The following is a 26,417-nucleotide window of genomic DNA, read 5'->3' as shown; positions in this document are numbered from 1 at the left end:
GTAACAAATTTACATAAGGGTCACGACACTTGTTTTTGTTTCCTTTTTTGTTCTATACTGCGATGTATTGTCAAATAGAATTTGAATAAAACAAAGTTTATACCAACCATTACTCATTATTGCGAATAACTATTAGCATTTTCCATCTTTAAAAAGGCAAGGAAACCCAATACGTCCCAATGGAGAATGATTTTTGACGTTTAGTGACATTTGAACACCTTTGTCAATGTTATGATTCTAATGCATTTGCTTTTTTCTGAATCTTTATTTTACTGAAGTTGGTTTTTATATCCCTTTAAGGAACGGGCAATTGTCTTAAGTTGATATATGAAAAATAAATTATTCTTATATTCATCCATTTACTGTTTGGACCTGCATGGTCATTATATGGGGAAAAAAACAATGAAAATTAAAACAAATCAATAAATCAATTTAGGAAAGGAAAGATATCAACAATTTCCATTTTACTTTTCAGAATCATATTCGAATTTATCGAAATGTACTAGGCGTGTTCGAGTTATGCCCCTTTATTATCCTGTTTCTATCCTGTTTTGTCGATTAAAGATTTTCATTAAGCTAGCCAACAATTGAACTCACAAAGGTAATTGCTATGTAAAAATGATATTAAATAAAATATGAAGCTAATTAATGAATCACGACATTGTAGCATGGCTAGTAGTCACATTACGGGTAAAAGTCCGTTTGTGTATTTGTAGTTTAGACAGAGCTGTCAAACATTCTTGTGATCACGATGTCCTTTGGGAAAATGCCCGGATTTAGTTAGCCATAAATATATTGTAGAGATTTGTTTTGGAGAATTTTGGAGTAGATAGACTCAGCTATTTCGGGTTGTAGTGATTATATAGTTATATTCAAGGGTTGTCATAGGATAGTTCGGAATATAAGGTAAATTATTTTTGGTGTTGTGAATGTCTAATTGTTGTGCTGTCTATGACAACGATTCCCAAAATCCGTCAAAATAATTTGTTTTTCGTTTTGATAACATCCTGTCTACAATAGTGCTTAGGAACGAGGAAATTTTGTAATATATTGGCATGATTTGCAGTATTTGCATTGATATTAATTCGCACGAAGAAAATAATGCATTAATTACATATAACGTTTCGCTGGAGATGAAATAAAAGAAATGTCAGGTTATTTATATAAAGTTGGTTATGAAAAATTAGAAATATGGTTGCACTGATCATTAAACGATGTCTTCAATTATTAAATAAGATAAGATAAGTTTATTTCCGGTTCAGGGCTTATACACATAACCTTTTATTTAATTTGCAATAGGCAACAGTGCCTTTGTGCTTTACACACAAGCCCTCTATACCATACTAAAAAAATACATACAATGTATTATTATGCATATAATATAAATAATTTGACAATTACATGATTGCAGCTCTGTAATTTAAAAAAAGTTATTGGTTTTTCCAGTGGTTGTCGAGTTAATTTTTAATTTGTTAACATTATTTGCTAAAATAACATATTCAGATTGTTTATTCCATGTATCTCCAAATAGATAATGTATAGCTTTATATGTTTTTTGGCCCTAAAAATTTCCAATGATCTTATAATAAAATGTCAGAATGACAAAATGAACTATCATTAATGGGATAACACGGTTTTCATATGATTAAGAACAGACGGCAGGCCAAAATGCTCAGTTAGGATTTTGGCTTTTGTTGAAATATGAATGCCTTCTTTATATACAGGTTGGGGAAAACCACCAACTTGCGTATATACGCAAACTCGCCTATTATACGCCAGTCGGAGTATGGGTTAATTACTAAAATAAAACAAATCGCTTTAACAATAACCTTTGCAAGATATTATTAAAAATCGCATTAATTTACGACAAAGTAAATAATATTTTGCTAAAAGATGTTAGCGTTGGCTACTTAGAAACTTGATGTATCTTTACCGGAAGTATTGCATCTGTTTTTGGTACTTTCCCACATGCAAATAAAGTTTATTTTTGCATTTGGATTATGTTTCATGACTGAATAACTGCAACTTGGACAAACAATGTGAAAAATTTAAGATTAAAGTGATTTTGGCTATTTTTAGGAACAAATCCATACCCCTATTGGCTTATAATAGGCGAGTTTGCGCATTACACGCAAGTTAGTGGTTTTCCCCGACCTGATATATCTCATATATGCAGATTTTACAAAAGTTGGAGGGTAGAAAAAGTCACTTGGTTGGTTTGTTCAAATAAAAGGTCCTGGAAAACCTGTTACCAATAATGACCAGGTCCAGCACACAGCACCACTGCCGATTTAGTTGTAAATACCTATATAGCTAATCCACCTTCATTTTCATCTTTAAACCTTCCTCTGTCAATATTGATCATGACGATGCAGAATTTTGATCTTGTGCTGTAGTGCTCTGTTACGTACATCTTTAACCTATAATAGCTGTATTGAGATATAAATATTTCATAAAAATAAATCCAAGTCGCATTAATTAACTTGAAGTTTAATGGTATAAATGTTGACAGATAAGTTATTTGTAATCAAAAAGTGATAAAATCTTCTAAATAGCTCAAAAGACCAGTTTCAGATCGGTTGATACCACAGCCGGAGGTCTTGCAACCACGTATCTCAATTGGCAATATGTGTACTAGATCTAGATCTGTTAAATAATATATGTACCATGCATGTATACATTTGATAATACACTTATAGTCCTTGTAGAACTACTTTGTAAAATATCTGTAACAGCTAGTAGAGGAAAAATGCACAGTTAGACAGGGGTTCGAACGCGGGACCCTCCAAACTCTAAACGAACGCTCTATACCAATTGAGCTACCTGGTCGCCAACGATCAACCCAGTCCAGTTTCGCTGTACATGTATATCAAATGATTACTAGTAGTCAATGCCTTCAAATTTATTTCCCATAAAAACTGCTGTGAATTCAAGTAAATTATGAATATCTATATTTATAACAGACATTATTCATAGGTTTGATTTTACTATCTGTCAACTAATTTAAATGGCTGCCAAACGCAATCAGTAAGTTTGAACAGTCATGGATATAAATTAGTTTGAGGAGTTTTGTTTAATCACATAATTAGTTATTGAAGTATTCAATAATAATATATTTATCAACAATATTTTACTTCAATGCATAAAGAAAATAAAAATATGAGAATGTTTAAATTTATAGTGAATGTTTCAACTTATTTATAATGAGGCACATTTTTCATATACCGTTTGTTATAATTAGAATGTCTTTACTTTATTTCAGATATAAGTCAGCCGTAGCATGGGTTTAGCAAGTGAAGATCATCATCGCATGAGACACGTTTTCCGTAAAATCAGTTTATGTTGTATATTTCTACAAAGATTACAGGTATGTATGATGTCCGCTCAAGTTCTGACGTAAAATCAGTTTATGTTGTATATTTCTACAAAGATTGCAGGTATGTATGATGTCCGCTCTAGTTCTGACGTAAAATCAGTTTATGTTGTATATTTCTACAAAGATTACAGGTATGTATGATGTCCGCTCTAGTTCTGACGTAAAATCAGTTTATGTTGTATATTTCTACAAAGATTACAGGTATGTATGATGTCCGCTCTAGTTCTGACGTAAAATCAGTTTATGTTGTATATTTCTACAAAGATTACAGGTATGTATGATGTCCGCTCTAGTTCTGACGTAAAATCAGTTTATGTTGTATATTTCTACAAAGATTACAGGTATGTATGATGTCCGCTCTAGTTCTGACGTAAAATCAGTTTATGTTGTATATTTCTACAAAGATTACAGGTATGTATGATGTCCGCTCTAGTTCTGACGTAAAATCAGTTTATGTTGTATATTTCTACAAAGATTACAGGTATGTATGATGTCCGCTCTAGTTCTGACGTAAAATCAGTTTATGTTGTATATTTCTACAAAGATTACAGGTATGTATGATGTCCGCTCTAGTTCTGACGTAAAATCAGTTTATGTTGTATATTTCTACAAAGATTACAGGTATGTATGATGTCCGCTCTAGTTCTGACGTAAAATCAGTTTATGTTGTATATTTCTACAAAGATTACAGGTATGTATGATGTCCGCTCTAGTTCTGACGTAAAATCAGTTTATGTTGTATATTTCTACAAAGATTACAGGTATGTATGATGTCCGCTCTAGTTCTGACGTAAAATCAGTTTATGTTGTATATTTCTACAAAGATTACAGGTATGTATGATGTCCGCTCTAGTTCTGACGTAAAATCAGTTTATGTTGTATATTTCTACAAAGATTACAGGTATGTATGATGTCCGCTCTAGTTCTGACGTAAAATCAGTTTATGTTGTATATTTCTACAAAGATTACAGGTATGTATGATGTCCGCTCTAGTTCTGACGTAAAATCAGTTTATGTTGTATATTTCTACAAAGATTACAGGTATGTATGATGTCCGCTCTAGTTCTGACGTAAAATCAGTTTATGTTGTATATTTCTACAAAGATTACAGGTATGTATGATGTCCGCTCTAGTTCTGACGTAAAATCAGTTTATGTTGTATATTTCTACAAAGATTACAGGTATGTATGATGTCCGCTCTAGTTCTGACGTAAAATCAGTTTATGTTGTATATTTCTACAAAGATTACAGGTATGTATGATGTCCGCTCTAGTTCTGACGTAAAATCAGTTTATGTTGTATATTTCTACAAAGATTACAGGTATGTATGATGTCCGCTCTAGTTCTGACGTAAAATCAGTTTATGTTGTATATTTCTACAAAGATTACAGGTATGTATGATGTCCGCTCTAGTTCTGACGTAAAATCAGTTTATGTTGTATATTTCTACAAAGATTACAGGTATGTATGATGTCCGCTCTAGTTCTGACGTAAAATCAGTTTATGTTGTATATTTCTACAAAGATTACAGGTATGTATGATGTCCGCTCTAGTTCTGACGTAAAATCAGTTTATGTTGTATATTTCTACAAAGATTACAGGTATGTATGATGTCCGCTCTAGTTCTGACGTAAAATCAGTTTATGTTGTATATTTCTACAAAGATTACAGGTATGTATGATGTCCGCTCTAGTTCTGACGTAAAATCAGTTTATGTTGTATATTTCTACAAAGATTACAGGTATGTATGATGTCCGCTCTAGTTCTGACGTAAAATCAGTTTATGTTGTATATTTCTACAAAGATTACAGGTATGTATGATGTCCGCTCTAGTTCTGACGTAAAATCAGTTTATGTTGTATATTTCTACAAAGATTACAGGTATGTATGATGTCCGCTCTAGTTCTGACGTAAAATCAGTTTATGTTGTATATTTCTACAAAGATTACAGGTATGTATGATGTCCGCTCTAGTTCTGACGTAAAATCAGTTTATGTTGTATATTTCTACAAAGATTACAGGTATGTATGATGTCCGCTCTAGTTCTGACGTAAAATCAGTTTATGTTGTATATTTCTACAAAGATTACAGGTATGTATGATGTCCGCTCTAGTTCTGACGTAAAATCAGTTTATGTTGTATATTTCTACAAAGATTACAGGTATGTATGATGTCCGCTCTAGTTCTGACGTAAAATCAGTTTATGTTGTATATTTCTACAAAGATTACAGGTATGTATGATGTCCGCTCTAGTTCTGACGTAAAATCAGTTTATGTTGTATATTTCTACAAAGATTACAGGTATGTATGATGTCCGCTCTAGTTCTGACGTAAAATCAGTTTATGTTGTATATTTCTACAAAGATTACAGGTATGTATGATGTCCGCTCTAGTTCTGACGTAAAATCAGTTTATGTTGTATATTTCTACAAAGATTACAGGTATGTATGATGTCCGCTCTAGTTCTGACGTAAAATCAGTTTATGTTGTATATTTCTACAAAGATTACAGGTATGTATGATGTCCGCTCTAGTTCTGACGTAAAATCAGTTTATGTTGTATATTTCTACAAAGATTACAGGTATGTATGATGTCCGCTCTAGTTCTGACGTAAAATCAGTTTATGTTGTATATTTCTACAAAGATTACAGGTATGTATGATGTCCGCTCTAGTTCTGACGTAAAATCAGTTTATGTTGTATATTTCTACAAAGATTACAGGTATGTATGATGTCCGCTCTAGTTCTGACGTAAAATCAGTTTATGTTGTATATTTCTACAAAGATTACAGGTATGTATGATGTCCGCTCTAGTTCTGACGTAAAATCAGTTTATGTTGTATATTTCTACAAAGATTACAGGTATGTATGATGTCCGCTCTAGTTCTGACGTAAAATCAGTTTATGTTGTATATTTCTACAAAGATTACAGGTATGTATGATGTCCGCTCTAGTTCTGACGTAAAATCAGTTTATGTTGTATATTTCTACAAAGATTACAGGTATGTATGATGTCCGCTCTAGTTCTGACGTAAAATCAGTTTATGTTGTATATTTCTACAAAGATTACAGGTATGTATGATGTCCGCTCTAGTTCTGACGTAAAATCAGTTTATGTTGTATATTTCTACAAAGATTACAGGTATGTATGATGTCCGCTCTAGTTCTGACGTAAAATCAGTTTATGTTGTATATTTCTACAAAGATTACAGGTATGTATGATGTCCGCTCTAGTTCTGACGTAAAATCAGTTTATGTTGTATATTTCTACAAAGATTACAGGTATGTATGATGTCCGCTCTAGTTCTGACGTAAAATCAGTTTATGTTGTATATTTCTACAAAGATTACAGGTATGTATGATGTCCGCTCTAGTTCTGACGTAAAATCAGTTTATGTTGTATATTTCTACAAAGATTACAGGTATGTATGATGTCCGCTCTAGTTCTGACGTAAAATCAGTTTATGTTGTATATTTCTACAAAGATTACAGGTATGTATGATGTCCGCTCTAGTTCTGACGTAAAATCAGTTTATGTTGTATATTTCTACAAAGATTACAGGTATGTATGATGTCCGCTCTAGTTCTGACGTAAAATCAGTTTATGTTGTATATTTCTACAAAGATTACAGGTATGTATGATGTCCGCTCTAGTTCTGACGTAAAATCAGTTTATGTTGTATATTTCTACAAAGATTACAGGTATGTATGATGTCCGCTCTAGTTCTGACGTAAAATCAGTTTATGTTGTATATTTCTACAAAGATTACAGGTATGTATGATGTCCGCTCTAGTTCTGACGTAAAATCAGTTTATGTTGTATATTTCTACAAAGATTACAGGTATGTATGATGTCCGCTCTAGTTCTGACGTAAAATCAGTTTATGTTGTATATTTCTACAAAGATTACAGGTATGTATGATGTCCGCTCTAGTTCTGACGTAAAATCAGTTTATGTTGTATATTTCTACAAAGATTACAGGTATGTATGATGTCCGCTCTAGTTCTGACGTAAAATCAGTTTATGTTGTATATTTCTACAAAGATTACAGGTATGTATGATGTCCGCTCTAGTTCTGACGTAAAATCAGTTTATGTTGTATATTTCTACAAAGATTACAGGTATGTATGATGTCCGCTCTAGTTCTGACGTAAAATCAGTTTATGTTGTATATTTCTACAAAGATTACAGGTATGTATGATGTCCGCTCTAGTTCTGACGTAAAATCAGTTTATGTTGTATATTTCTACAAAGATTACAGGTATGTATGATGTCCGCTCTAGTTCTGACGTAAAATCAGTTTATGTTGTATATTTCTACAAAGATTACAGGTATGTATGATGTCCGCTCTAGTTCTGACGTAAAATCAGTTTATGTTGTATATTTCTACAAAGATTACAGGTATGTATGATGTCCGCTCTAGTTCTGACGTAAAATCAGTTTATGTTGTATATTTCTACAAAGATTACAGGTATGTATGATGTCCGCTCTAGTTCTGACGTAAAATCAGTTTATGTTGTATATTTCTACAAAGATTACAGGTATGTATGATGTCTGCTCTAGTTTTGACTTGAAACTTAGTGCTGAATTTGCAATTGATGATCTTTAGGTGTTTCCCATAAAATCTGACGACCAACACTTTCAAATTATATTTTTCTCAGACAGCTGCGTGGTTGCAAATTTGTGATCTTGAGTTCATCTTTATGTACTTCAGAGGATGCGGAAGGCCTAGCTAGGGTTTATGTTGTCATGTCTATCTGAATACGTCTGCTTCGATACTGGTACCTACAGTTTCTGTTACTGATATTCTTTTCGTTGTAATGTACATTGATATTGAATCGGGGCTCAAAATTGCAATTGGGTATACTATACGATGTAACTAGCCATATGTCTAGGGATCTTTAAGTTTTACTCACTATTACACTAACTCTTTTCCACACCATCCATTACCAGTTTGGAAACATTGATGATTCATTGTGCGTTTAAGTTATTTATTGTCCAGCAAATTATGTCGTTTATGATTCCCCAGTGTTGTACAAATGAAAGTAAACAGGGATTCTATTCCCAAAGCCTGTATACTGTAGAGAAGTGATGGGACTAGTACTCCCCACCTTTACTGCTCTTCAAATTAATAGTTCAGATATTTTATGTTTAAATTACAAGAAAATGAATTATTTTATTGTGTATATATTTTACTGTGTGTATACATATTTTACTGTGTGTATACATATTTTACTGTGTGTATATATTTTACTGTGTGTATACATATTTTACTGTGTGTATATATTTTACTGTGTGTATTTCAAGTTTAATGTTTAGTCTGGTTCCTCTCAGAATTCCAGACAAAATGTGAAGACCTTTCACGAGAGAAGTGGACCAGTGAAGAAAAGTAACTTCAGGGTTGCTTCCCTTTGTTTCCTGTTTCTCAGAAGACTTCATGTAAGAATATTGAAACACATAGTTTACAAAGTAACCCTGCATTGTTTGAGATGACCCCACATATTTGTGTTTGTTCAGGCAAAACAAAAAATGTGTGTGTTTCAGGTATTTATGATCTACCCCAGATTTTCCTGCCGACACTAGAACATTTGATCAGCTACATTTTGTATGTATATATACGTACTTGCATGCATGTATCTAAGATTATTTAATAAGCCTGGGAAAGTTCATAGCCACTCATTAAAATATACTTTCTAACTGTACCGACAGTCTGACCTTATTCTTGACAAATTAATAGCCATTGTAATGTGTTGAATGCATTGTAAAATTTGGAATAGAGCATAATTATTAATTCACGAAAATGAAAAATTCATGTTAAGATTAAAGATATTTGCCTATCAACCTACCCTATTTTTTTTTCAGGCATTCTGAAACAAAAAAAACCACAAAAATTTGGCCTGAACATGAAAAAAACAAACATTGAAATATAACCAATCATTAACCAACTGACCGTATTTTTTTCTGGGATACTACCTGAAATACACATGATTTTCGGTTTGGCCAAAGAAATGAACATGTAAAATATAATTTGCATGATTTAGATAACAAGATATTATCCTGTACTCTGTAGATAATCCACAAATAACTTGGCATTACCATTTACACACTGTTGACCTGATTTGCTGTAATTATTAAAGCCAAAGGTGCATGAAAAATTGTCTGCATAGCTATAGGCATTGGTTAAGGTAACAAAACAAAGGTTGCAACGGCTGCTGCAAAATCAAAGGGAGACAAAACTGTCGGATACATTCTCAGGGAGTAGTCAAAAATTGCTTTTTTTCCCGAAAGAACTTGAAAATCTTTTTTTTTTCTCCGAAATAACTTGAAAATAGTCTTGTGAGGTTGTGATATAGTGTGTATAGTTTGTTAAACGAAGAAAGCCAGAGTGGTGGGTGCTTTGGAGGGTGGTTATATCATTAAATAAGTTCTCAAAAATATGGGAGGGGCGTACNCATCAAAATTCAAAACCTTTAAATGAACTTTGAAATGACTGTTTCTTGAATTTTGAATACTTCCCAAATACTATTTTGAAAATATTTATTTATATTTCTAATTATTGCCATGGTAACAAGTTCAAATTGGCATAAATTAGAAAAATTTGAATATTCAGTGAATATTATGATATTTTGCATAGTTTTTCTCCTAGAAACTATAGACCGCATGCTTGAACAAACTTTATATCAAAGGATAATGTGTAGGCACCTGTAATACATCTTTAGGAGAAATATAAAGTTTGTTCAAGAGTGCGCTCTATGGTAGCTAAGAGAAAAACTAGGCGAAAACCCGGTCAAAATTGACTGAATAATCAAATTTCAATAACTTGTGCAAATATGACCTGGTTACCATGGCAGCCAAAATTAAGAAACAGTCGTTTGAAAGTTGTATTGCAGATTTTTAATTTTGATGGATTTGGGGGCCAAAAAAGGCCCAAACAGTTAACCATACATAGTCCTTTGGTCAACAACGATCATTGTCATTATTATTAGTCATTTGTTTTGTTTACTAACCTTTTTAAATGAGTATTTTGGGAATACTGAGTATTTTGGGAAAACGGTCCATGATTTTGAAAAAAAAGCTTTATAAGGGAAAAACGGATTTGTTAGTTTATTATTTTGTTTGGCAGGCATTTGAGTCTCATTTCCGAACTGCTAGCACACAGCATGTCCATGATCCAGCAAACAAACCGACGTTTAGAGTGGCAAGCCTTTGTTTTGTATTCCTCAATAGACTGCATGTAAGTACACATGTAATTATATAATTAGCTCAAAATGTTTGTGTCGAATTTAAAGCCATGCTAATTCAGATGTTGGTTGCTTGCCAGTATTTTTTTTAACCTAAATTTTACAACAGTGATGTTCCTACATGAATTGGGAAAATAAAGCAATTATTTTTATTTAAATTTGGCAGATATTCTTGATTTTATCTTCAATTGGAAAATAAAGCACTTTTTAGCCTGGGGAAGCGGCCTGTATTTGGCTATAAAACTAGCAGGAAAAAATATCACTGCTTGATCTCTACTGATATTAATACCAAAGTCATTCGCATCTTGTTTAGCACCATTATAATTAAACCATTAGTTGTTTGCCCTCAATGATGCTAGTACAAAAATATATGCTTAACATCTCATCGTCTGGTCATGCTAAGGTCAAAGGTCAGCTTGTTTGATCTTGGTTTTGATTGCTCAAACATTTTTTGTTGCACCATTTTAGTCTTTGACTGGTGAGGGAGACAGTAAACTCATGATAATGTTGCGGAAAAAACATGATAGACAAAATTATTTTGAACGGTCAAAGGAGCCATGTACTGTCTGCAGAAATTGTCAATCAAGGTTTGGAAGCAAAGAATATAGAAATAATCTGAAAATAAAAGTGGTTACAAAAAGACATTATTTCAGTAGCTAAGTAGGTCAAGGATAGACAAAACCTTATTTATTTTTTTGCCATATATAGCATATATATATATAAGGATTCAGATTTCCAATGTATATATATAAACTTCAATATTCCAACTACTTTGAGATCACTTGGAATCTATTATGAATCATGTACATGTATGCTTCAATATATCACATGTACCAGGGCCAATTTCATTTATTGCGATCCAAATGGTTTGACCGGTTGGACCAGAGTTGTTTGTTTATGAAATAAAGTCGAACCCAGTAATCTGATGGACAAGCCTTCACCAAGCCTTGCAAGGCCTGCATAAACATATCCACCAGGATTTATACCCAAAAATGTTACATTCAAAAACGGATGTACCGGTTGTTTCGCATAAACGAACAGGCCCCAGTATTTGTGTATCTGACATCAGCTAAAGGGAGATAACTTATATAATTGAATGCATAATTTGAGAAGTATCAATACTCTTAAGGGAGATAACTCTTGATTTTGGTGATGAAAGTCGGGAAAAATTCCTTTTATTTTGGTAATAAAATTCAGGGGAAATTCCTTGATTTTGATGACTGGGAATCTTGTGTGTGATGTGCATGTGGCATATCTTTAAGGAAAATAAATCTTATTTTAACAGGTATCTACGATGTATTGAGAAGCAGATATACAGTAGTTACTTTCAAAAGGGAGATAACTGCCAGGAATGCACATATACATTTTACATAGCAATAAATGGCCTAAATAAATCATATATATGCATGCCTTAATGGAAACTAACACAGATCACATGTGTGATCTGAAACAGTTTTGGATGAGTTTATTATTGTGTGTTTCTAAGAAGAGATTATCCAGTAAAAGTTATTAGGCCAGACAAAAAATATATGTGTTTCCTGTAACATTTTGGAAAAATTTAGGGTAGGTTATATGGTTTATATAGGAGAATGAACTTGAATTTTAACAGTGTATAATTTTTTTTGAAAATTGCCTCCAAAAGTTTAGGGTAGGCACAAGAATTTAGGGTAGGTAGGGTTACCGGAAACACCAAATACTTTTTGTTTGGCCTTAGGCAACTGGACTAGGTCAGTTGCAGTTGACCACCTCGGGTTGGTTTCATACTTAATCTGGAGTTGAATGGCCTCATCAGGTTTGAATTCCGGTCTGGTCATTGTGTGTGTTATTTCTGGTGAATTTGTCGGTGAGGTCATCCTTAAACTGCATGCTTCACGACCAACTCACTCGAAATGACAGCTACCAAGTTTTTTGTTTTTGTTTTGAACTTTCAGGGGGGAAAAATAAAAAAAATCACTGGCAGTTGTGTTTTTATGTAGAATATGACATTTCTAGAAGAAGAAAAAAACCAAGAGGCCCAGGGGCCTTAATAGCTTGATCACCTGGTATTTTATTTTTCAATTTAAAACCTGCTGAGCACCATACAGGTTTATCAAAGGAGTACAAGAAACAAAGTTGCAAGAAGAACTACATATAAATCTGTTTTGGTGGGAAAGACACCAAGAAAATGAGATTCCATGTTATGTCCCAATTTTCCTCTATTTCCCCTATTGGTCCTCACATGCACCTTTTTATACAAATTAAACAAATTGATTTTTCCCCCTAAGCATGCTTCAGACCACATTTGGTTTAAAAATCCCTTCATTTGTACAGAAAGGAAAATATNTCTAGAACAAGGTTGGTTAAAATCCCTTCAACAGTACAGAAGGAGAAGGATCTTTAATGTTTTCCTCCATTTCCCGTAATGGCCCCCTTCAATCTTCCCCAAAGAAGAGGGTCCACACACCTCAGTTTATACAAAATTGTTTCTTTTGTCCCTAAGCATGCTTAAGACTGCATTTGGTTTAAATCCCTTCACTTATATAGTAGGAGATTTTTTTTTCTTCTCTTTCCCCTATTGGGCTCCGCCCCCCAGAGGGGCCACATCCTCCGTTTATACAAACTTGAGGCTTCTTTATCTAAAGATGTTCTAGAAAAAATTTGGTCAAAATCCTTCTATTGTTTGAGAAGAAGATTTTTTTTAAAGATTTACCTATTTTCCCCCTATTTGGCCCCACCCCTCTGCCCCCAGGGGGACCATACCCTCCGTTTATACAAAACTGAGAACCCTTCGGGCCAGGTGAGCTAACAAAAAAACACCTATAATCTTAACAGTTAAGTACCCACTGAAAAAAAATGAGAGAAGGGAAATTCAAAGAACTGTTTGAGGATGGCCGGAACTAAATATTAATCCACACAAAGTGGTGTAGCTTTTTATGTGTCTTGGTGCCCAAGACTTTTTTGAAGGATTTTGTAGAGGAACTAATAAGCAGAACTGAACTGGTCTGATCCAGAGTGACTAGGTAGTGCAGAGTTTGGAGGTGCTTGGTTGGAATCCCTGTGTGACATTTAATCTATCTCCTCTTGTATCCTGTTTATCTCACATACATTGTACATGTACATTTGCATTTAGTCCAAACAAATAATTGGGTTTTTTTTTCTCGCAGTAATTAAACTTCTTTTCACCTACTTTTATTACCCATTTCAGGCATTTGACCATGAGCCTCAGCCGCAGAATACCAAACACCCACCTCCCCAGCAGTCGTGGAGCATGCCCGCCAAGTGTAGTGGAGGCGGCCGACGACAGAAACGCAATTCCACTAAACAGAAGTGCACATGCTGCAAACTGAACACGGATTCGGAGAGCGGCGAGGAACAGACGCGAACCATTCTCACCAACACATTCCGCGACATTGTGCCAAAACTCTCCCGCATATTGGTTAATCAAGATCCTTTCAGCTCTTCGTCAATATGGACTAAAAAATTTGAGCCTCAATCGTGGCCGTCAGTTTTACCGTGGAAGGATCCGAACAACAAACCAAAAGATACATTTGAAACGCTGGAAAAAAGAATGCATACCTTGTTACGTCTCTGTAAGGGCAAACAAATTCCCAGTGACATAGAAAAAGAAATAGGTGCTTACCGCGAATATCAGTTGCAGGTAAATAAGTGTGGTTCTCGGGTAAAAAAGAATGCATACCTTGTTATGTCTCTGTAAGGGCAAACAAATTTCCAGTGACATAGAAAAAGAAATAGATGCTTACCGCGAATATCAGTTTCAGGTAAATAAGTGTGGTTCTCGAGTAAAAAAGAATGCATACCTTGTTATGTCTCTGTAAGGGCAAACAAATTCCGGGTGACAAGGTCACTGCAGGGGTCAAATATGTTCAAAACCTTTAAACATCTTCTTCTCAATAACTAACAGGCCTAGGATAATGATATTTGGCCAGAAGCATGCTTGTATGGAAGGCTATAAACTCTGTTCAACTTATAATGTCCTTGTTCGACTTTCAAGGTCACAGGCGTCATCTGTTTCAAACACTGATATTTTGCCTGAAGCTGTATTTTAGTCCACTTTTAAAATTACAAGTGTGAGATTAATACCAGGTGAGCGATTCAGGCCCATGGGGCCTCTTGTTTACAATTCCTGGCATAAACTCTACTAGCCCCGGGTATTGACTTGTGGAATTGTACAACTCTGAATATTTACTTTTTTTTTTAGGTACAGCAACATCAGACCGGCGACATTTCTAAACTTCAAGTCATTCGACAAAAGAGAAAAGCCACACATAAAATGACCGTCGCCATAAGAGAATTTGCAGAGGTCATAAAATGGCACGGTCTACCAGCGCATTCAGAGGAGCTTAGAAAAGAATCAAAGAGATTTCGAGAAATAGTACAGCTCTCGGACCCTTCTAATAGTCCACTCTCCTCACAGTTTGAAGATATTTTTTCAGCGATAGCTAATATTGAGGTAAGATTTGACAGATGTTTTCGTGACATTTTCACCAGTGAATTAAAGTGATGCATAGAGGAATAACGACAACACATAGGAACAGTGTAAAAAGTTTGATGGCTAGAATTTTAAAATTGTGTATTTCATAAATTTCTTCATTCTCTTCACCCAAGCATAATTATTTTATTATATTGTTCATTTGCCAATTGCAAGTAAGGAAGTAACAAAAGCATCGTAGAGGTGCTACAATGAGTGTTTAGAGGTATCTAGAACAAGACTTTCGAGTAGCAGACTGGCTTATTTTAATATTGTAGATTTCTCCAATTTAACACACAATAAGTTCGTGGAACGACTTTCCATACATATTGGTGTGGAGTAACATTCAATTTGTGTACATAATTGTTTACATGATTAATCACATGAAACTAAATAGATTAGAATACATTAAAATAAACGTAATGAAAAAAACCCAGTCTCAAAATATAAAGTAATACCTGTCTTAATTAGGATGTATATATATGCTTGTTCAGGATCCTAGCACTACGCCGGAGGAATATATGCGACAGTTCAACCAAGCGGATCAATCTGGAACCATAGCACAGAAGCAGTACCCACATTCGAGTCTGATGCCGTATGCTGCAGCTGCTGCATGCATGGAAGAGTTTGGATCCAGTTTCTCCGAGTCCGCGGCTTCTTATCGTCAATCCCACACATCGTTCTACGCACAACAGACCCTGAAGAGGAATCTAGCAGCATTCTGTAAGCGGGAAGAGGAAGTGAAGAACACATCCAAGAAAAAACGAATGGGCAATTCAGACAAGAATTTCTAATTCTATTATCTCAGAAATTTTAACAAAGTCATATTCAATAAATATATGAGTAAGAAAAGTTAATTTCAGGACTGAATATGAAATCAGTTTGAACCAAACTTTGACAAGTCTTGTCACACACGTGTGAAATAATTGAGATATTCTTTCAAACCCTGTTGTTACAAATATCAAGAAAAGATGGCGAAATCTAATTATGTTTTTATGAAAAGAAAATTCAAAGTTACAATGATAAAGTTTAAGGTTTTCTATTTTGTCATATGGATCCGCCAAATTAACTTACAATGTTATATTAACTGTTAAATGTTTTCTATGACTATTTATTGTTCCAGAAAATGGAGCGTGTATATTGTATGCTTCTGACTGCATTTTGTATATAATTGTTTTTGTTGATTTCTTTTGTTAAAAGCACAGGAAGTTATTGTTTTTGTTATTATTTTTTTTGTGATCTTTTTATTTATCTGTAACTAACAAGCCAAAATCAACTATTTTTTATTGAAGAATGAAAAAAAATAAATAAATGAATGATAGGTTTAGTTTTTGTAAATTTTTAAATTTACTGACATATTATGGCTTGAAGAAGATGATCAACAGGTTTTATATTTCGATTCATTGCTTTCATCCCATACCTTGCTGGAGCCTGTCCATGACATTTGATTCTGAACCAGATTAACAATGATATCTTGAAGGCGACCTTTGCTGAACCTTAGGTCCACTTCAGGACTCTAGCTACTGTGTTTCATGTGTTATAACCCCATGCTCAATATTGCACCAAACCCCTTGTAGCACAGATTTTAGAAGTGCAGGGCAAGAACAACATTTTCAAAAAAGGAGTGGCCCTTTGCTTGCAGATGAAATATACTAGATCACCCATTGTAAAGATAATGATACGTTTTTATGGAAGACTAGCCTTTGAGCTTCGTTTCTATTTTTGTCCGTAGTAATCGTCCTGTTGTAAATATTAACCTTTGATCTAGCATTCACGAAATTTTGCAAGTAGGCACTTTTTTTCTTGCCCACGGACTAAATCCGCTTGACGTGGGATATTTCTTGCCCTGGGTCATATCTGGAAAGGAGCCATTTTGGATAGTATAGCAACAAATTTGGGTATAAATTCTGGGCCCATTCCACATGCAGTCTATTGACTAGGCTCTGGGACTACTGTTAATTCGAAAATGTTCATCCACATACTGTGAAATCACTAATTTTGGTGGGTTTTTTAATTGCGTTGATTTCGTGGTTACACTACATCTAACAAATTCATACGTCCACAAAGTAATTTCTAGGTTGTCATTAATTAATAATCTATTCTCCGTATGAGTGGGTACTTGCCGCCCTTGAATTCATGTACATGTACTCATGAAATGGTGATTTTTTGGGTACATGACAGTTGGGCCCCACGGAAATATATGATTTCATAGTAGTAGTCTATATTCACCCAGTATGGCTAAATTCCATTCAAGAACTACGTGAAGTTGCCCTTCACGGTAGAGTTACTGTGTACAGTAGGACGTTTACACATGTTTATGGTTGTCCACGTTATGGAGGTTGAAAATTTTAAAATAAAAGAACATTTCCAGTATACTGTCTAGAGATATTGTACAGTAGTGGTATACAAACTACTACATATTTTTCCATAGTATTTAGGAATTTTATTGATATTATTTAAGAAAATAATATCTTTGTAATAATACGGTATACCTGGATAATTTTGCTGAGTCAAATATTAGCTCTTCACAGTACTATCGGTAATTGCCGAGTATTAATTTCGCTCTTTACGCGTAATTACTATATAAACGGTATGTTGTGTCCGGAATAAGATTCATCAGTTTGGTATGAATAATAAAGGCTAAGTTTGTTTTGAACACAAACGGTAAATGAAAACTATTTTGCATGCTTTCAAAAACGTCTGCTTCCTTTGTCAAGCAAAGAGTGCAATTGACCAGTGTCTCGACACTAAACGTCTGAAAACAACTCACTGAGCCACAGTGTGCCGAATCAGTAAAGTCAGCTGTCAAAAAATATTTCGACATTTCGAAACCTCACAAGATAAGTTTTCAATTGCTGTTTGCGTTAAAAACAAACTTAGTTGTTGTGTACTTATATTCGTTACTCTGATAAACTCGCCTCATTGCAGGAAAAAAAGGTGAAAATTTAACAGCGGTGAACATTTAACAGCAGTGAAAATTTAACTTAACAGCAGTGAAAATTTAACAGCAGTGGAAATTTAACAGCAGTGAAAATTTCCGCTATACAGTAATAAATATGCAATAGAGATAGATGGGAGTTTTACGCCCTTGTGACAACGAAAGTCACATGGTGTTGTAATACAGAGCGTGGGATTATTAGTGCGGAAATACGGTAGGCTTTCTATGTCAATTACTTTTGTAAATAATTTCTATATGAGTCGTTTATCAATATGGGGTTACGCAACATGCCCAAAGTATATTTTTATCCAAAGAAATATCCCTGTTGTTCATTACGAAATGTAGAACATAATGATTATGAATGTTTTGTTTGTACATGAATTGATTTGTTATTTCATTACTGTTTTACATTATACTGTTAACGGTTTCTTTAGCAATGTAATATATATCACAATGTTATGTGTGCATATTTTATAATTAAATGGACTAAACCTTGAAAAAATATCATATTCTTATACATCAGAGCAATCATGTGTTTTTCTTTTTTTTTTTTTTTTTTTTTTTTAAAAAAAAAAAATTTTTTTTTTTTTTTTTTTTTTTTTTTTTTTTTTGAAATACAGAAATATCAGACAGGGGGATTGGAAAATAGACTTGGAGGGTATCTGTTTAAGTATTAATCGGCGGTCAGAGATAGTCCTATCATTCTGAACAGACATAAAAGGTTCTGTCCTAATGTGTTAGAATTCTCTGTCTACAATTCTGTTCAAACAACTAAAAATTGAATAGGAATAAGTTGATATAAAATGTTTTTGTTTTGTTTTTTCATTCATTTTGAAAATTGTCCATTACCTGGTACAATAAAACCCCACTTCCTCAAACTGGACCCTACAAGTTTGAGCAAGTGGGATTTTACTGTACTTGATTAAAAACTGTTTTTGTCGGTGAAATCTGACGTAGAATTCAAATAAAAGGAACAGCCAGCGTCTACAGAGCTATAAATGAGGTCTCGATCACTTTGACATTTTACTACCTGATAATCATTTAGGGGATAAATCTCCTGAATTTTGAGATTATGTTGCAGTATATAGTGATTCTGATTTTGCAAATTGAGTTACATTGGTGACATGGCGCAGAGCGGAGCATCGCCAGTAAAACTCAAATTGCAACAGTATAATCACTCTATACCACCACAAATCTCAAAATACAGTACATGTTGTATTAGCCCCATTCTTATTCATATAAGCTAAAACAACTAAAAATACAGTACATGTTGTTTAGCCCCATACTTATTCATATAAGCTAAAACAACTAAAAATACAGTACATGTTGTATTAGCCCCATTCTTATATAAGCTAAAACAATTAAAGATACAGTACATGTTGTATTAGCCCCATTCTTATTCATATAAGCTAAAACAACTAAAAATAAAGGACGATTTTAAGATGTTTTTGAGCGTTTTCAAAATTGATGTTGAGGTCAGGAACACCCTGCCTTTCAGGGTCACAATAAGTTCATGACATCATGAATAATCAATTTCATGACATGTAGAATGTGGGACAACAAGGCAGAAGATCGTATGTACGTTGTCTTTGTATTTCACTTTTCTATTTTTTTTCAATTCATTTCAAGAATACATTCATGTCTTGTGATATAAAGGGATGGGTTTGGGTTGACTGACGATTGGAACTTGCAATTTTTTTTTTTTTAAATTGATACATGGGAATATGATCACACTTAATACTTAGTACTTGAAATCTCTGTCTGAGACTGACGTATTCAGATCGTGTGTGAAGAAAAGTTTACAATCTTTTCAAACCTAGCAACAATAAGCCACATACCAGGGAAAATGTTAAGCTCAATATTTGGCCTAACTGCATTCATAGAATCACAGGTATAATGTGTAAGGTAACATAAACCCTTAAGGGAGATAACTCTTAACACAAATCACAGGTATAAGTGTAAGGTAGCATACATCCTTAAGGGAGATAAAATTTACAGGTATTATGGGTAAAGTAGCGTTTTATTTACAATAATGCATGCACCACGGAGACAATTGGATATGTATTAATAAAAGGCCTAAACATTGGAATGATGATAAAATGTTTTAAGTTATTTTATTTGTAATCACTTGAGATGTTCTGCTAATTTTTCTAATGTCAAATTTTATTACAAATTTATTGAAAATTATTAATTGGTATGTTATTGTTTTCAAAGTTCTTTAAATTTATGCTAAAACTGTAACAGTACAGATTTCCCACGCAATACTTCCGGACTGAAAGATCAGCCTGCTTTTTATGCTACATTCGTCATAGAGGGGATTTCCAGGTTTTTTCCCATTGCTCTATCAGTATTTTGTGAATTATACCAAAGAGTGTGTTGTAATTATAACGTGCTCACCTTGTTAAATGTTAAATGTGGCAATCTTTTGTTGAAAAAGAGTGGAAATTTTCCTTTATAAATCATTGTTTTAATGTGTTATAACTATAGGGCCATTTTCGTTTATCGTGTTTTAATAGTTTTAATAGATTGGACAAGAGTTGTTGACTTGTAGACATTTTGTCGGTTACCTGTCTGCCATCGTTGATCTTGGCTAAAGCAGTAGGTCAGAGGTCAAGTGATTCAAGACATTACACGATTACATGGTGTGATCTTGGCTAAAGCAGTAGGTCAGAGGTCAAGTGATTCAAGACATTACACGATTACATGGGTAACCCACGGAACTGATGCATTTTAACAACCTTCTTTCCGTAAGAAGATGATATGACATTTAGTTTTGAAAGATTTGTAGCTTGCCTTTGTTGATAAGAGACAGAAGACCTGACCAGACATCACTTTAAAGGATTACCCTAAAATTAATGGATGCCAGGTTGTAAAAATGTTGTTACATTTCCGCTAGAAGTTTAAAAAAAAAATGGCATTATTAAAGATTCTGGTGATGCATAAAGGCAATGTCAATTAAGTAAAAGGAAAAAAGAAGGTTTAAAATATGTTGATGATAAGCAAGTTGGTAAATGAAATGGCCATTATATTGAGGTTTATACTGAATCTCATAAATATTAGGTATACGAAGATCGACATTTAAAACTAGATAAACCAGTTGTGACACCACATTGAAAAATGGCCTTTGTAGCTATTCATCTAGTGTTTGCTAAATAGTAAGGGGCCTGTTTGTTTATGCGGAACAACCAGTTTGTCTGTTTTTAAATGTAACAATTTGGGGTATAAATCCTGGCGAAAGTGCAATTGTTCATTCAGGCCTTACAAGGCATTGTCAAGACTCGCCTGAAAGCACCATCAGGTTTCTAGGTCCGACCTTATTTCATAAACGAACAACTCTGGTTCAACCGGTACAACCGTTTGGATTGCGATAAACAAAAGTGGCCGATGTCTTATATTACCTCCCTTTGTTTCATGTATAACATTTCTGAGATGCAGACAGCTGCTATGTGGTGTCATGGTTTTGTATGAACCAAACTATTTCAAACCAATTTCTCCCTTAACCATTTCACCCCTATGTTACTTAAGTAAACTCTAGCATTCATTGATCTGGCTGAGTCCATTATGGTCTGCAGTGGTGAAAGGGTTAATAAATGCTTTGGATCAACAAAACTTCTAAAAGCCATGGTGGTACTTTATTTTTTTTAAAGTCCAAAATTAAGTTGAGAAATTATAGGACAAGGGGAGGTAATTAAGATTAAGTTTAGTAGTGACAACAAAAATGGTCACAAAAAATCTTCATTGATATCCTGCTTTTCATTTTTTTTTCTGAAAATCTAAATTTTATTTATTGCATAATATATTCTGTATGTTTTATGTGTAGTTCTGTGTGCTGATAGTCATCTCATTGTGGTCATCTCCTTGTGGGTGGGTCATCTCCTTGTGGTCATCTCCTCCTTGTGGGTCATCTCCTTGTGGTCATCGTATACTTATGTTTATGTTAAACTATTGTTTCCTTGTTGAGATTCCCATATTTTATTGCTTAAATGAAATACTTTTTAAGAAAATGTTCTTTTTAGTGTCATGTTGAGTTTAATATGTACGACCCAGATATCTACATAACAACAATCAGGGTCTGTTCACCAGTTTAATATGTACGACCCAGATATCTACATAACAACAATCAGCGTCTGTTCACCAGTTTTTACTACAGTTTAGAATGTGTGATTAAAAAATATATGTTTTAATCAGACAAAAAAGACTGTTCATTAATTAAAAACCAGCATTAAGTTCAAACTAAAATGTACGATATTATACAATGCTTAAAATAAACAATATGAATGTAAATAAACAATATGAATGGATAATTATGTATATTTGTTCAGTTAACTCATACACCCCTGAAATTTCATTTTGAACTATTCGCACCTTTGAATTGGAAGAGTTCAAATGTGTCTTCAGGGTTGAATGAGTTAATAAAACAGCAATCTTTTAGGGAGGTCTGTTGTATCTAGCATCACTTTAATGTCATATTGACAAATACTATAGGCATGTGACTGGGTTCTGGGCAGTTAACTCCTGGTGTTACTGGTGTCCTGTGTGGAATCTATGAAATATGAGAAAACAAATTTTGTTCTTGTTAACGTCAGCTGTGAAATCCAATTTTTGGGAATGTAACAATTTTTTCTGCAATTTAACATTAAACTGAAACGAATAGAATCTTACATGGGTCTGTTCCGTGGACAGGGATATCTCAACCCGAGTGTTAGAGTCTGGCTGGCCAGCCAAAGTCTTACACGAGGGGTGAGATATCCCTGTCTATGGAACAGACCCATGTTTGATTATTTTTCTCACATAAATACAAATAAACAAATTCCAGTCGGAATAACATCAATATTATTCTTCCGGAAAACCCCAAAGCCCTGGGGTTGAGACGGATGATTCCCCATTCACAACATTTGTATGACATCATCGAAACAATAAAATGACATCACGTCGACAACCATTATTATGACGTCATAGCGCGTGTCAGCTGTCTTTCCCTACCCCGTGTAAGATGGAGTTATCTTTTCCCTAGCAACAACGGGATCACCGTGTGAAGTATGTGAGAAAAAGATTTCTTAACCTTTATTTTTGGTGATACAAAACTTGCTTCATTAAACACTTCTGATTATGTCACGGTGTTTTTCACAGTGTTTTCACAAAAATCAGTTGATTAACATGTGTAGCTAATATATGTGATGATTCACTTAATGCCTGTTTTAGCACACATTTGATGATGTCACAATAAATACACATATTATGATGATGTCGTACCACAACATTTTGTTACATTAAAAACACACATCTTGATGACATCATTCAGAATATGATCAGTAATTTATTAATCATTAACTCACTATTTGATGCAAAACAACTATATTTACGACATGAAGTTGTTTCTGATTTGCTTCTTGTTTAAGATTTGTAACGCATTTCCAATAAGATTGTTTCTGATGTGGTGCTTGCTTGAGATTTACAACCTATTTCCTATCGGTTTAAACAGTGATGTTGTGTGAACTTGTCTTTTTTTTTTTTTTTTTGAAGTTTTGTGTTGAAAATTGTGCCTAGATGTAAAACGAAATTATTTAAATAATTTTTATTTATTTTTTATTTACAAATATAGATAACATAGCAGAACAGCATTTTGCAATTTTGATCTTAAAATGTCACAACACATTTAGCAAGTACACCTGAAATGTAGTGGCAAGACTAAAATGATTGTTTGTAGACTATGTCGGAAAAAGCCGCAGCATTTTGACAAGTTATGTGGCAGTGCAAGAAAATGAAGTGAGGGCCAAACTGTTTGAAGCCTATCAACATTTCAAAAAGGATCCGTAAAATACAATTTTGTTGCTCCTCACAAAATTTTAATGGTGCTATTTTTTGTTTTGGAAACTTGAATCTTCATGTTCTTTCTGTTTTGCTTTCGTTTGAATTCGTTTAATTTATTCCTTTGACACTTTCATGTATTATTTGACCGTGTAATAAAACTGTAGTGGATAAATTTCTGTATGATGTGGGATATGGAATTTAACCATCATCAGTATTGAGTGTTGACCGTCACGGGATGGCCTGTTCGGACCATTTGTTGCTTTTATATTTTGGTCAGATGAGTTGTAACGTCACTGTACCCAAATCGGGACAGTACCCAAAACGGGACACTTGTGGGAAAACGGCCCAGGAAATTGTCATTTCCCGTGACAATTTAACGGTATATAAGCTTTAAGAGCTGCTGATTATCATTACATGGACAATTTAAAAGTAAGAATAATTACCATTACAAAGCTATCCTGATACACGTGCCGTGCGACACTTCTTATTTTTCAAAGGTCTATTTTATCCACTATGCATATTGTTTTGCTGATATTGATTGTTTATCCCCAAATATTCGCCAAAACAGTGGCCCTTTCAGGGTACAGAAACGCCAGTTCAACGGCCTACGTAACCCTGGTAGTATTTCGTGTTGTTTATAAATGTATAGAACCACACGCCCGAAATATCAACTTGTAATAGAAATGAGAAGTGGATATTATCTATTTATGAAAAATGAACAAACATTTTTGGAACCGATAGTGTGGTATAAAGAATATTGATATTTATCTCAAAAATGTCCCGATTCGGGTACTAGTGATGTTAGAGATTTTGTAAGAGATGGTAGTCCTCTTCGTTTCTCTTGTAGAAATACTGTACAGAACATCTTCAGTTCTATGAGATTTATATTCCAGACTGATGTACATTGTTGGTTGTTATGGCAGGGAAGCCTGTACAGACGTGGTTGTACGTTTTAAGTCTGTGCTTCAATGTTTAGTAGCTCTCCTAGACTTTCTAGGTTCATGCATGTCAACCTTTGTTTTTCCAATTTTCCATAGAGGCAAAACTTAAAACTGTCTAAAGTGTAGAATTGGGACACTTTGCTTCATTCTTCCAGAAGATTGGGCTGAAATCTTGAATCTGTAAAAATACTGGATCCTTAAATGATTATTGTTAATGGAGTGATATTTTGACTTGGTTGGATTTAACCCTTTCACCCCTATTATGTAGCTTTAGTAGACTTGACTGTGCATTGATTTTGAAGAGTCCATTATGGTCTACAGTGGTGAAAGGGTTACATTAGAATTAGTAGACAGGTTTTATTTCAAGGTGGATATTCATTACTTGAACACTCATCAGAAACATCTCGGGTCTTTATTCTTTGTACACTCATCTGGAACACCTTTGGTCTTTCTGAAAAGCCTGAGGTGTTCCGGATGCTTCTACACTGCTAGATTTTTTTTTTACTGGTGTATTGATTGAACAGCTATGAAATTGTGTTATTTATTTCCCAGTGTCAAATTGAATTAATATCCAAAATTTGTGTACACTTAGAAAGATGTTGTTCTATGCTCCCTGTCTAAATGTAGAAATTTCGACTTCTGTGATGACTGTCAAATCCTGTCCTCAATGTTAACGATCATGTGTTGGTATTTAAATGTTTAAACATATGTCATAATTTCATTTCTGTCTTGATATTATCACTACTAAAGAATTGATGTATACAAATGATTTCTCTATTTTTCCAACTTAAACTACGGAAATAGTGCTTTAATTAGTTCCATTCTAATTGGAAATGGGTTCCGTATAAAACATGGTTCAAAAATATTCAAAATACAAGCAAATATTTAATGTTGAGAACATTAAGGTTATATGTTATCTTACACACATCTGTGGTTTGTTTAGAGTTATCTCCCTTATGTTTAAACTTCATTCATGGTGTGTTTATTCAGAATCACCGAAGTGTTATCACTGTACATCTGTATGTAAACTTGTATACCTGTTACGTGTGTCGTCAATCACTGGAGAGAGTAAGGAAGCATATAGCCGTAAAAAGTACACACCAATTATAACAAAAACGCACTGTTTCCATTGATGACAATGTCGGCTGTAAGTGCCCTTGTTAACATAGTGAATACTTATTTCAGAGGTTCGACTCCAGACAAAGGAATTATATATAGAGGCGAGCAAATATGAAAAATCCGAAACAAGTATCATAAATCTAATATGAAGGGAAACATATGACAGATTCTTTTAATCATATGATACAAAGTAAACTGTATAATTGTGATCTGAAACAAATATTTAGCACTTGGCCCCCTGAAACGATGAAAAGTGCGTCCGCTTCACAATGACGTGACATCACATTGATGGTTCCTATTTGATCGTGACGTCATTTCCGGAGTGATATTACACACGTTACATAAACATAATTTATGTGATGGCTTTATGACACTGCGTAACACGGTATTCGTATGATAAAAAGGTTGATCACATAATGTACTGTGTTATCCAGTGAATATTACCATGTCATGTTGTTTTGCCTATTAACCCATGTAATATGACCTATCAGCCCCTTGATTGGTTGTAAGTTTCAATTGTTTC

At 33.9% G+C, this 26,417-nt stretch overlaps 1 protein-coding gene across 2 annotated transcripts; it reads left to right on the top strand.

Moving 5' to 3' along the window:
- The first annotated feature begins 752 nt into the window (after nt 1-752).
- Nucleotides 753-18,467, top strand: LOC110458643. 2 transcript variants are annotated; one of them, XM_021510435.1, is made up of 7 exons: nt 753-906; nt 3,263-3,367; nt 8,711-8,815; nt 10,500-10,610; nt 13,802-14,254; nt 14,816-15,067; nt 15,580-18,467. In XM_021510435.1, exons 2-7 carry the CDS (start codon nt 3,281-3,283, stop codon nt 15,877-15,879), a joined length of 1,308 nt encoding a protein of 435 aa, XP_021366110.1. In that variant the 5' UTR covers nt 753-906; nt 3,263-3,280; the 3' UTR covers nt 15,880-18,467. The 2 variants fall into 2 exon arrangements, with proteins under 2 accessions (XP_021366110.1, XP_021366111.1); XM_021510436.1 differs by lacking the exon at nt 10,500-10,610.
- The last annotated feature ends 7,950 nt before the right edge of the window (nt 18,468-26,417 follow it).

The sequence above is a fragment of the Mizuhopecten yessoensis genome, unplaced genomic scaffold (assembly GCF_002113885.1).
Source record: "Mizuhopecten yessoensis strain PY_sf001 unplaced genomic scaffold, ASM211388v2 scaffold9683, whole genome shotgun sequence".
Taxonomy (NCBI): Eukaryota; Metazoa; Mollusca; class Bivalvia; order Pectinida; family Pectinidae; genus Mizuhopecten; species Mizuhopecten yessoensis.
The sequence above is the reverse complement of the archived record's forward strand: the minus strand, read 5'-3'. Positions and strand labels throughout refer to the sequence as shown.